The sequence below is a fragment of the Acinonyx jubatus genome, chromosome B3, assembly GCF_027475565.1.
Source record: "Acinonyx jubatus isolate Ajub_Pintada_27869175 chromosome B3, VMU_Ajub_asm_v1.0, whole genome shotgun sequence".
Taxonomy (NCBI): Eukaryota; Metazoa; Chordata; class Mammalia; order Carnivora; family Felidae; genus Acinonyx; species Acinonyx jubatus.
This window is the reverse complement of record NC_069386.1, coordinates 98,525,865-98,538,926: the sequence shown is the minus strand read 5'-3', so window position 1 is coordinate 98,538,926 and position 13,062 is coordinate 98,525,865. Positions and strand designations below refer to the sequence as shown.

At 34.3% G+C, this 13,062-nt stretch overlaps 1 protein-coding gene and 1 pseudogene across 6 annotated transcripts in view; one reads left to right on the top strand and one right to left on the bottom strand.

Annotated features, from left to right (window-relative positions):
* FERMT2 (FERM domain containing kindlin 2) overlaps nt 1-13,062 on the top strand; it is an 83,515-nt gene that overhangs the window by 55,718 nt on the left and 14,735 nt on the right. For 3 of the 6 annotated variants that reach the window (XM_027065724.2, XM_027065722.2, XM_027065721.2), the window contains exons 4-9: nt 5,625-5,657; nt 5,998-6,223; nt 6,334-6,436; nt 7,901-8,008; nt 12,109-12,243; nt 12,811-12,860. In XM_027065724.2, the coding sequence (XP_026921525.1) occupies nt 5,625-5,657; nt 5,998-6,223; nt 6,334-6,436; nt 7,901-8,008; nt 12,109-12,243; nt 12,811-12,860 (655 nt within the window). The remainder of the gene's footprint in view (nt 1-5,624; nt 5,658-5,997; nt 6,224-6,333; nt 6,437-7,900; nt 8,009-12,108; nt 12,244-12,810; nt 12,861-13,062) is intronic. The other 3 variants (XM_027065726.2, XM_027065725.2, XM_027065723.2) reach the window with 1 other exon arrangement.
* On the bottom strand, nt 817-3,058 carry LOC106981934 (homeobox expressed in ES cells 1-like; annotated as a pseudogene).

Genomic DNA, 13,062 nt, shown 5'->3' with positions numbered 1-13,062 from the left:
TCTTACACAGAATTATAAAATTTTATGAGTTTTTAAATGCCTTGCTCATACAGCTATGCTCAGATGGCATGTTCTTGAGTGCTTCACCACTTCCTAGCCGTAAGAAGGAAAATAGCAGATCTCTAATTTTCTATGAGGGAGGGAACACACTGAACTAGCCTGATCCCGGGTCTGGGGAAGAGTTTTTCCAAGTAAGAATTCACTTTACAGTATAGTACTGACTTAACAGATTACTAATTTAAGATTTACTATGTAAATAGAAATAGAAAATTATCTCATTAGAAACTTTTCTTAAAAATTTTAGCTCTCTTCCCAGTATCTCACCGCTGTGTCGGTGCAGGTAGGGGATTGAGCTCGAGCTAGCTCGAATAAAGGCTATTTTGCTTTTGCATCGGGGAAAAAAAAAAAAAAATTTTTAAAGGCAGCTTAGAGAAAGGAAAATTCTGGGTCCTAAAATATACAGAAATTAATCAATACTTCACTTGTTTGGCACTGTTAGGAAAATCACTTAAGCAAGATGCCATTTTTCCTATTTGAAGCTTGCCATTTTAAGCACTAAGATACTTAATTTTTTTTAATTTTTATTTTTTTAGCAAACTAAATTATTAAATTTGCTCACTTAAACAATAGCTGCCTTTTCCTGAAAATATTTATTAAAATATGTAGGAAAGGCCTTTATTGTAACTAAAAGTGCCCAAATATAATAGGTCCCATGCTATAATAGTAATGTTTACAGTGTGTTTTTAACACTTGATATTTCCATTGATTCTTCATGTTCTGCAATTGTAAGATAATTTCACATGTTTAGTTTTCTTCCTATTCCAGGAGATTTGTGTTGAAATTTTTTTTCACTATTAAAAACAAGTGATTGTCTGTGGGACCAGCTTTGTATGCCGGTTTTGGAACCAGATCTGGATTCTCTTGTTCTAGGTTCAGTTTTTGAGCTTAGTCTTCTCCAATATCAGTGCCAGGATAGCAGTTTACTCTGAAGACATTTTCCAACACTTCAATCTGGTTTTGAGTTAACAGCCTCTATACCAACTCAGCTTTTTTTTCAGAGTCTTTTTGAGGCTGAAAAGTAATTGTCATATTTCAAAAATCTTTCTTCTGGCACTGGGTGATCCACAGTACAAGGGAAATGAGCTCTCATTAGGAAGGCTCAGATGTGTAGACACAGGTGAACATCTTTTGTTGAGGAGCCACAGGTGTCTGCCCAAGCCTGTGGAGTTTCATTGATGGAACACAGTCTTTCTTCTGGTCCAATCCTAAAATGTTTCCAATTAAAAAGGAGTAGTGTGAGGTTTGCTTTCCCCAAGCCAAGCACCTTCTTTGAGGCTGGGAGATATCCTCGCATGGGCTGCACAGGACAGCTCTGGCTTTTGCTTGTCTCTTGGCTGACTCTGCCCCATGTATACAGGGCTGAAGTCTTCATGTAGTTCACTTTATGGTTCCCCAAGGTATTTTTTTAAACTGTTCTTTAATTATAAAAATAATGTATGCTGAGTGTAAAAATTCAAATATTATAGAATTATGTATTCATTTTTGTTTTTAATGAAAGTGGGACTGTGTTATACATTTGTTTTTTTTTCATACTAGCAAAATACATTTATTATTTTATAATGATAAAAGAAGGAGAGTAAAGATTTCTTTTTGGTGTATACCAGAGTTAAGGGCAGGAGGAGGATAAGGGGATTAATAGGATTTTTATGTACTTTGATGACAATAGAAAGTTAACAATACCAACTGGTTGCCATAAAACTTATAGCTCCCCCAAAACACATATATAAAGGATCATAGTTTTAGAATCTGTTAAAGTAAAAAATACACACTCAGAAATAACGCTTATTTCCTCTTTAATATAAAATTGTAAACATTTATTTACACAAAGCAAACGTGTCTAACAAAATCCGAGCACCCTTTTCTGGTGAGTCATGGCTCCTGGAAGAGGGATTTGCACTGAAGCGGAGTCTCCTGCTCTGACTACCCAAAAACCAGATTCATAAATAAAGCCACGGGCAGCTCCCGAGGGGGTGGGGGTGGGGTGTTATACATTTGTAACTTGTGTTTTCTCACGTGGTGATAATGTACTCATGGATCTTATCTTCCTTTAATTACAGAATTCATACAGTCTCGTTATAAAAAAATTGCAATAGTACAGAAAATGAACTGAAGGTGAAAATTCTGCTTCAACTTATTCCCTTGCTGCTCCCTCTTAAGAAGTAGCCATTTCTTCATTGCTGTGTGACTGTGTTGTAGACAGTTGGAGCACAACTTGCCAGTACCTTTTTTATGTGATATACTTGCATGTCTCATTTTGTTTTTATAACGTGAATGGTAGCCTAGTATGTATTATGTATTGTTCTTCCGTTTGAGTTTTTCCATTAAACAGTGTTTTGGTGATCTTTCTGTGTTGGAGTAAAAGGTCTCCCCAGTTTAGTATAAATAGTGCCAAAACTTTCCATGTAGAAAATGTATATTGAACTGTTTCTCTACTCCAAAAAATTTCCCAGAAATTCAAATATATTCCAAAAAAGAGTGTAAAAGTAATAGTTTTACACTCCCATCAACAGTACATGAAAATGGCCCTTTTCCTACCTTCTGCCTTATATTAAATGTTGTAAATCTTTACTGAATTTTACTAATATGACAATAAATAGTATCTCAGAATTACATTTTTAATTTCCCTGATAAACACTAGTATGAATAATAGTTGAATAATGTACATTAGACATTACATTTTTTTCTATTAGTTTCAAATCATGGACTTTATCCATTTTATTTATATTTTTGTTTTAGTGATACACTAATCTTTTGGTATCTTAGATATTTTCCCTATACTGGCATTTTTTAAATCTTCTTTGTGGTCTTTTTTACTATGCCAAAGTTTTACATTTTTACGTAGTCAAATTTGTTGTTTATAGTTTGGGGTTTTTCACTCTTGGTTAAGAAAATCTTCACAAGTACTATAACAATTCTTCTATATTTCCTTTTTATGCTTTTATGTAATTATTTCATAATTATATATTTTAATTCCTGTAATGTCAACATTTTTATTTTTAATTTACCTGAAATTTGTTTTCTGAAAAGTATGGTATGAGGTTGATATTTTGATAAGAAATTATCTAAAATGTATTAAATTCTTTAGTACTCTCTTTTAAAAAAGAATGTATAAGAATATAAGTTATAGTAACCAAGTTATGAGACAGATTCTAAAGTTACATAGGGTTTTTAATGTTTATAGTAAGTGGCCCTAAAATGTAGTGCTTGTTGAACTCTGTCTCCTCCTTACTGTTTTTGTTATCATACCACAAAATTCAGCAAACTCCCATTTTATTGCTGACTAAATATGTTGCTTCATCTTGCCCTGTAATAGCTTTCTGCTTCAAGTAAGTTTTATTTATTTATTTTTTTCAAATATGTTTAAATCGGGCAATCAGGAATTACAGGGTAGTTGGGATTGTCACTGAACTGAGACTTAGAAGGAGTGTAAAATGCACATATATCCTGTCCCAGCAGTGTTGATAGAATTAGGAAATAGGTACAAACACAACTGTTGCAAGGCATTTGTTTGCAGTAGCAGTAGTGAAGTCAAAATTCTAAACAAATAAATGCACACCAATTGGAAATGGCGTAAATAAGTTATGGTGCCCAGGAGGCAGTGTGTATAGCTTCAATCAGACTGGCTGATTTATAGCTTGGCTCTGAAACTTAATAGCTTTTGACATTGGACAAGTTACCTAATCTCTCTGTGACTCCATTTGCTCCTCTAAAATGAGAATAATAGGATTGTTGGAAACACTAAATGAGTTATGACTGTGGAGTGCCTAACAGAATAAGAATAGGAACAACGAAGTGATCAAATATGAAGTGTAGAATATACAAAGTATAGGAAATTGAGCGGGAAGAGAATCGATTGGGTGGCTGATTCCATTAAATGTTGTGCGACGTAGGGGAATATATTTCGTTTTAGAAACTTCATGAAGAAAATTGTCAATTCTAACTTTAATTCTGAATCGTAATTACAGTCCATCATACTAGGAATGAATTTTCAATATTCTGACACTCCTAGTAAAGGGTTTATTTTGCTAGATCTTTGAAATACACAGTGAGAAGATTTTGCCTAGAAGATAATGTTTTCCTATCCCTTATACGTATATGCTCTAGCAGGATTATTCTTTGCCAAGCTGAGCTGGAGTAATGTTTTCAGCCCCCCCCCGCCTTTTTTTTTTTAATGTTTTTTAATGTTTATTTATTTTTGAGAGAGGGAGAGTGCAAGCAGGGGAGGGCAGAGAGAAAGGGGGACACAGAATCTGAAGTAGGCTCTAGGCTCTGAGCTGTCAGCACATAGCCCGATGTGGGGCCTGAGCTCATGAACCGTGAGATCATGACCTGAGCCGAAGTCGGACGCTCAACCGACTGAGCCACCCAGGCACCCCTGTTTTCAGCCCTTTTAATAAGTATGGGTGCCCAAGTAGTAACCCTTTCACAAAATGCTGTTGTAGTTTTAAAGTTCTAGCTTTTAAGGATATCACTCACTAATCCAGTGTTCTTTAAAGCTAAAAAGGAGAGTTGACAGCTTTCTTTGTTGCTTATTTAACAACATTTAGATTCCACAAGTTGCTTTAGTCACTAACATTGAAGAATACCTACTGGGGACATCAAATCAGATACCCTGTGGCTAGCAAGATTTTTTTTTTTTCCTTTGTGTTCTTTTCCTAGACTAGGTCATGACAACTACAAAAATCTCTAGCATGGTCACCAATTTTTCATAGGTAATTTTTTCTATCATTGTATTGGGGTGAGGTGGTAGGGAGGGATTGTTAGAGTAGAAAGGAAATTCCTAAACATATTCCTAAATTAGGTAAGGGAAACAGCCATTCTTTTTCCATCATCCATTAACAGTGTGATACTTATTTACACATTTTTTAATTATGAAGACAAAATATAATGAACAGAGTTAGGACTTCAAGGGGAGGTGCTTTTACTTAATGCCATTCTGAACTTTTTGTTTTTTAAGTCTTAATTTTATCTCCTTAATTTTTATAATTTAGATGATAGAGGATATATTGTCAGTTGATTTAATTCAAGTTTTTATTTATGTAGCTGCTACTTTGTGTCTGGCCTACTGAACACTGAGGAATTGGAAGATACAATACCCCTGCCTTCAGGGGCTTAATTATAAAGTGTATCTTTGTTAGCAATCTACCCCTTTGCTTTAATACTTTATTTATAAATCTGTTGGAACCAGTTTAGCTGTTCAATAAGAAAACATTAACATAAAATTGTTCTCTTAATTTATGTGCATTTATTCAATTACATTGAGTTCTTAGAACAAGGTATGGATTTCAAAGGGTGATAAATGTGGATATATTTGTCCCTGGACACTTGAGCACAATTTCATTCTTTTGATTGGACAAAAACATTTATTTTACAGTTAGGTTACAGTTTCTAAGATTCTTTACTCTTAAATTCATTTGAAATACTTAACTTTAGTTTATGATTCATATTAGGAAAAAATCTGTTGTTTTCTTTTTCCCATTTCCTTTTCCTTTTCATTCTTTGTTTCTGTCTTCTATTGTTGCCTTTCCTTTATCTTCTGAATTCCTTTCTTTCCTTTCCTATAGGCACTGATGTTCTTTACATTGGCCCTCTGAAAGGTGAGCCTTGCCACAATTAAAAACAAAAACTTGGTCTGTCTGCTTCAGCTATATCCTTAACTTGTCTTCCTTCTAATTCTCTTGAACTGATTTTTTCCCCCAGATTTTCTGCCAACTTAATTATATTCTTTTGACCTTGTTATTACATGTTCTAATGTTATACAAGTAGAGTTAAAGTTAATTTTACATGTTTTCAAGACAGGTAAAATAATGCACTAAGCTTTCCTTCCAGAATGAAGCTTTTGTTTCACAATTTGCTTTATATCATCGTAGTATGTATTACTGAAAACTAAGATTCTGTGCTTCATACTTACCACCTGTTTTTCATGTTATTTATTAGGAAGTATATATTCAAGCCCAGGACTTTATAGTAAAACAATGACCCCCACTTACGACGCTCATGATGGAAGCCCCTTGTCACCAACTTCTGCTTGGTTCGGTGACAGTGCTTTGTCAGAAGGCAACCCTGGTATACTTGCTGTCAGTCAGCCAATCACATCACCGGAAATCTTGGCAAAAATGTTCAAGCCCCAGGCTCTTCTTGACAAAGCAAAAATCAACCAAGGGTAAGTTTTAAAATGCAGATATGTTGAAGAATTTCTTTCTCCAGTGAGAGGTAGAGATACTTTATTAATCTTGTCTTGCTTTGTTCTAATGCCCTCGTTAATCTGTCCAGGTGGCTTGATTCCTCAAGATCTCTCATGGAACAGGATGTGAAGGAAAATGAGGCCTTGCTTCTCCGATTCAAGTATTACAGCTTTTTTGATTTGAATCCAAAGGTACCGAGGGTTTTAGAGGGATCTCTTCTTTTTTTTCTTTTTGTTTTGTTCATTTGGATGTTTGGTTTTTGCAGTTGGTGGGGTTAGGAATCATTTATATATAGCAAGTCTGAATAATATTAAAAGCCTAAGCTTTAGACAAAGGCATCTATATTTGAAATAATTCTATTGTGTTAGTAAGTCGGAAGCATAATTAAACCTTTTTCTTTTTTGTTAAAATAATTGAACTTTTGGTTGATTTGTATTTTTAAAAGCACTAGCTTGGTACTACAGAATTGGTAAAGTTAGTTTTAGGGTTGTTTTTGTTTTGTTTTTTTAACACTTCTCTTCAGCTGTGCTTTTTGTAAAAGAAGATTTTCCTGAAATAGTACCTTTTAAATGACTTTCAGATTTCTAATTATAAATCACAAAAGATGTTGCTTAAAAATTCTTTAAGCTTACATTTCTTCCTATTTAATAGCCAAACTTTGTAATATGTTTTTAGTATCAAATGATTGTATCACTTTGCTTTTCCTAGAAGAGTTAAATTTGCTATGAAATCTCAAGTATTTTTCCCTAGAATACATATGGCACAGAGATTTGGATCTTTTGCTTCCTTATTTATCATCCTTGGGAGGAAGGGAACCTCTCTTGACTACCTCTCATCCTTTTCATGTCTAGATTAGTGTCTAGATTTTCATTATATAGTTTTCATTTTTTATTGTGTGCTTAAGTAATTCTTTATTGTAACTGTAAAATGTATATATTGGAACTATAAAAATAATTTTAGTCCCTTTTAGGTCCTATCATGTCTCATTTTAGTAAAACCAAAGTTGTTTTAGGAACACAGTTACATTTGCTGGGGAAGGGGATGCTATGTATTGTTAAGACATTACTATTAATTTTTCTTAATGTAACTAAATGGATAATTCAGCAATATATAAATAAATCTTCTCCACAAGTACAAATATGTACTCTCTTATTTCAGATTCTTAACATAATTGCTCTTTACAAGGACCTGACACTTTGTCTAAGCATGCTTTTCCCTAGTGAATAAGATGTTCCCTAAAATAATTTACTCTCTGATTATAACATTTTAGTGTGGCAGGTTGCAGTACCAACACTGAAAAGCAGTCACTTTTACCCTTTAAATGTCTTTCAAATCAGATTCATTTTCTTAAGAACTCTGGAATATCTGATGATTGTTTCCCTGTAAAATAACACAGAATCTATTTCTAATATTGGATAGTAATGTTTTGGACATCTCAGTGTTATTTTTAATGGAAAATTAGATGTGGGTATAGACATACTTAACCCTGTAAGTATCGTTCTCATTATTGAGTATTTGATACTAAATAAAAATCCCAGGGAAAAAATGTATATTAAAACTTTTTTTTCCAAGCGTTGAATGTGAATATTCAGTTTTCGAGTTATTTTATGTTAAAGGTGATGTATTACAAAAGGATTATGTCTCTTTTGCTGCAGTATGATGCAATCAGAATCAATCAGCTTTATGAGCAGGCCAAATGGGCTATTCTCCTAGAAGAAATCGAATGCACAGAAGAAGAAATGATGATGTTTGCAGCCCTGCAGGTAGTGGAGAGTATTGGTAAATGGGACTTTTCAATGGAAAGGATAGGAGATTATTTTTAAATAGTAAAGTTGCATTGTAATTCCAGTAGCATTTTGATAGTGTTTGCTTTTTGCTGTGTTGAAAATGAATATACACTTAGAAGGCAAAGTAAGTACATGAATTTAACTTTTTGTCTTTTCAGAGTTTAGTGGTATATACTTCAGCTATTTTTTTTGTATCCTATAGAAGAAAACTATTCTCCCACCCCAGATATATATTAGTTTAAAACTACCCCATTTTGCTTTAGAAATAAGATCTACATTGAAAATCCCATTTCTAAAATGAAGCTTATTACTTGCATAATTTCCTAAGTAGCTGGGGCTGATAATATTTTTTAAGTGGCTATAGCAAAAATAATACATTTTAAAGGTGATACGTTTTAATGGACTACTGAAACAAAACATAAATTAGTTTTCAGAATGATAATCCTTAAGGTGTAGTTAGGGGCACCTGGGTGGCTCAGTCGGTTAAGTGTCTGACTCTTGATTTCAGCCCAGGCCATGAGCTCACAGTTCATGAGATCGAGCTCCACTTCAGGCTCTGCGCTAACGGTGCGAGCCTCCTTGGGATTCTGTGTCTCCTTCTCTCTCTGCACTTCCCTTGCTCACAGGCACATGGCGCTCCCTCTCTCAAAATACATACATTTAAAAAAAATTTTTTTAAGTAGGTAATGTTTTCCTTAGATTAAACCAGTGTTCTCTCAACTGTAGTTCTTGCATACCAACTTTTTAAGAATACAGTAGTGCTTATATTTTCAAAAATTTCCTCCTTTAGTAAAATAACATTAGGGAGGCATCCACAGATCTGCCTTCTTAGAGACACTGGGATCCAGCTGACCACAGATTAGTCATTCTTACAGTTCACATAGTTGAATGAGGCTTTGGTGAATGTTCTCAGATTATGGTAGAATTCTGGTTTTGCCAGAAGTCCTGACAGAATTAGTGTTCTTTAAGTACAGGAAGCAAAGTTGACATTTACTTATTAAAAGCTTTCACTGTAAAAAGGATTTTACTTTCTTCTCTTTAGAACACAAATAAAAATGCTCCCAGTCTTCCAAATGCTTTTATGCATCCAGGAAGGTTTTCTGGTTAAGACTTAAAAAATTGTCCTATTTACAATGGAAGAAAAGCTCATTTCTCCTTAGTTTATATGATAAAAGAAGGGAGTCGAAACAAAGCTTAAACAAGGAAAATCTTTGATGGCAGATAAATTAGTTTAGGTAGAGACTTGTTTAATCAGCTAGTTAAGAATCTTCTATTGTATTTTTGGATAATTCAGACTATCTGAAGAATTTCGTGAATTAAATTCTGGAGTAATTTTGTTCAAAGTATCTCACTTTGTTTATAGTTTTCTACCTACATCTTTCTCACTTAGAATATAGGCTTATAATTTTCTAGTGACAGCTTTGCCAATGACAGAAGAGTAGTACATATAAAATGTATATGGGGGAAAATCACAGACTTTTATTATATAGTATTTATCTTTTTATTATAAAAATAATGCACTTTTTAAAAAACCAACAGATACAGACGTACCTATGAGTGCATAGTAGCTGCTGAAAAAAATTTGCTGAGTGAGAATATAGTTGACCCTTGAACAACACAGGCTTGAACTGCTTGGGTCCCCTTATGTGCAGATTTTCTTTGATAAATACATTACAGTAAATGTATTTTCCTTACATTTTTTTCTCTAACTTTATTATAAGAATAAGTATATACATATATAACATACAAAATATATGTTAATTGTTTCTTATTGATAACGTTCTAGTTAAGAGCAGACTATTATTAGTAAGGTTTTGGGAGATTCAGTGCCCCTAGCCTCCATGTTGTCCAAGGGTCAGATAGACACACACAGTTGTATTTTCACAGAAATAGGATCATTTCATAGCTTTCCCTCACCCAGTGTACAGTAGACAGTCCATTTTAGTGCAGTAGAAAACACTTCAAGATGTGAATTTTAATTTGTGGACACAATGTCCTAAAGCATCGCTCTCCTGAACCATTTTAGAATCTAGATTTATTATTATTTTTTTATGTTTATTTTTGAGAGAGGGAGGGGGAGAGAAAGAGGGAGACACAGAGTCTGAAGCAGGCTCCAAGCTGTCAGCACAGAGCCCAGCCTTGGGCTCGAACCTACAAACCGTGAGATTATGACATGAGTCAAAGTCGGACACTTAACTGACGAAGCCACCGAGGTGCCCCTAGAATCTAAATTCTATAAGAGAATTTTGGACTACAAATCCTGAGTTCTTAGAAGCCTTCCCAGAAACTGAACCAAAGGCTCTAAGAATCCATCCAGTACAGAAGGGGGAAACTTTGAAAAAATGGGAAAGAAATGCCTATTCTTTTTATTTTAGACAGTCTGCACTCTGAACTTGGGGCTTCTGGTTCCCTGTGTAACGTAAATCTACAATAGTAAAAGGAAACAAAGTAAGGAGGAGTGGATCAAAAACAGAAAGGTTAATAACACTGTTTTTAAAGTATTTGGGTCCAAGTCTGTATTGTAACATTTAAAAGATAACCGATGCACCTCTGAAAGCAAAGCTGGGGTTTTATGACCATTCCCATTCATAGCCAGGGTTTCTCCAGTATAACTTAAAAGGACTTTCTGCATCAGAATCACCTAAGTCACTTAATAAAAATGTAGATTCTGGGCTGGACTCCAGATTTGCTAAATTAAAATCTCTGTCGGGTGAACCTAAGAATATGTATTTTTAACCAACTCTCTTGACGATTCTTAATGTTACCGACATTTGAGGCAACTTCCTGAGGGCCTCAACCTACCACATTCTCCATGATTTGTGAACATGGAAGTTTCTATCACTGGAGGGATCTCATTTCAGCACAGCTGAAGGTATAGCCAGAGACTATTCATTATCAATTCACTAATCTTAAAATACAGAGGAACACTGACAGTTGGCCTCAGATTAGTTCATTCAGTGTTCCCATGAATAGATCCTATTCAATGAATGAATACTTTAGAAATTTGGAGTGCTACTTAATGCTTTGAAAGGAAACTGATTAGGGGCACCTAGGTGGCTCAGTCGGTTAAGTGTCAACTCTTGATTTCAGCTCAGGTCTTGATCTCATGATTCATGGTTCAAGCCCTAGTTCGTGGGTTCGAGCCCCACATCAGGTTCTGTGTTGACATCGCGCAGCCTGCTGGAGATTCTGTCTTCCTCTCTCTGCTCCTCCCCTGCTCGTGCTCACACACACACGTTCTCTCTCTCTCAAAATAAATAAACTTAAAAAAAAAAAAAGAGAGAGGTAACTGATTAAATGATTGAAAAGTTCTACTTACCTTTGTGTGAAACCTCTGTAAGGTTTAGCATCAGAATCTAATAGGTTATTAATATTTGTTCTAAGTGACTGACCTAAATATATTTAAAATCATTACTAGTTTTTCTTTATGCAAAGATTTTTCTAGCTGCATACGGAGTATTTACCACTACTCTGGTATAAATACACAAATATGCATGTGTGTGTGTTCACATATAAATGTAATCCATCTTATCTTTGTTACGTAACTGAGATATAAACATCTTCCTCTGATCATGTTTTCAGCACTGAATTGAGGCTGGGGGGCCGGGGGAAGAAGGGCTTTAGCTTTCAACTAATTTTCTTCTGCAGGGTAATAATAGTAACACAAGGTAATCAATGTTAATATATTTTTACAAAAGACCTGATGCATATTCTGTTAATTCATTCAGTATTCATTGGTTCTAGGACCTGTTCTAGACACAAGGAATACTGCAGTGGGGAGAAAAGAGTAAAAAATCTCTGCTCATGTGGAGCTTAGTGGACAACCTGTTAACTCTTAAGTCCTAGAGCTTCCCAAACTAAATCATTTTTATATATCCTGGATAAATATTTATTGGGATGTTTAGGACACTGATTGTAGGTGCACTGCCATTTATTTTCCTATTCTAGTTCTTGGACACTATATCTTTTCAAATTAGGTGATGAAAAGCTTTCAATATAGATGCGAATAGTGATCTCATTTTAAAGTTTTACTAGTTAGAACAGACATTTAAATAAAATATCATTTCTGTTTTCAGTATCACATCAATAAGCTGTCAATCATGACATCAGAGAATCATTTGAACAACAGTGACAAAGAAGTAGACGAAGTTGATGCTGCTCTTTCAGACCTGGAGATCACTTTGGAAGGAGGGAAAACATCAACAATTTTGGTATGGTGAATCTTTTTCTCTACTAGTTTAGTTTGAATTCTTACCTTTTTGTGGATTTAATGCTTTAGAGAACACAGGTGTTGACTTATCAGAAACTTTCAGGGAAAAATTTTAAATTAATATTCTAGTCTCTAGGATGCAGTAAAGATAGATCTTGAGATATCTGCACATTCTCTCACAAGCAGTGGAAGAACATTTCTGCAGAGTAAAAGGTAGAGTGAAGTCATGGTAACATCCATTCAGTGAGCTTCACATTTAAAATGTTTCAGCTCTGTCATGATCTCATGGTTCATAGGATTGAGCCTCACATTGGGGTCTGCGCTGACAGCGTGGAGCCTGCTTGGGATCCTCTCTCTCTCTCTCTCTCTCTCACAAAACAAACTTTAAAAAAAAATGGCTTTGTACATATGACCATACATTATGATTGTACTTTTAAAACCTTAATAATCTGTATATTATGTAATTTTGTTTATTGAATAAACTGATACTTGATGGCAGATACTAAATATTAGAGTTTCAAATTTCAAGAAAAATCAGAAAAAAAAAATGATTTAATTCTTTCCCTAGGGTGACATCACTTCTATTCCTGAACTTGCCGACTATATTAAAGTTTTTAAGTAAGTACAAAAGGGGAGGAATTCCAAATATTAATGAATGACAAGTATCAATTTTGTAGTCACATTCATGTTGGAATTTACTTTAGCATATGCATTATGAATTATGAGAGAAAATAACCATCTTTACCAAATTAAAATTGCAGTACTCATGAGTTGTTTTATCTGATAAACATTTTTCTTAAAGGGGAAAAGCAAAGATTAT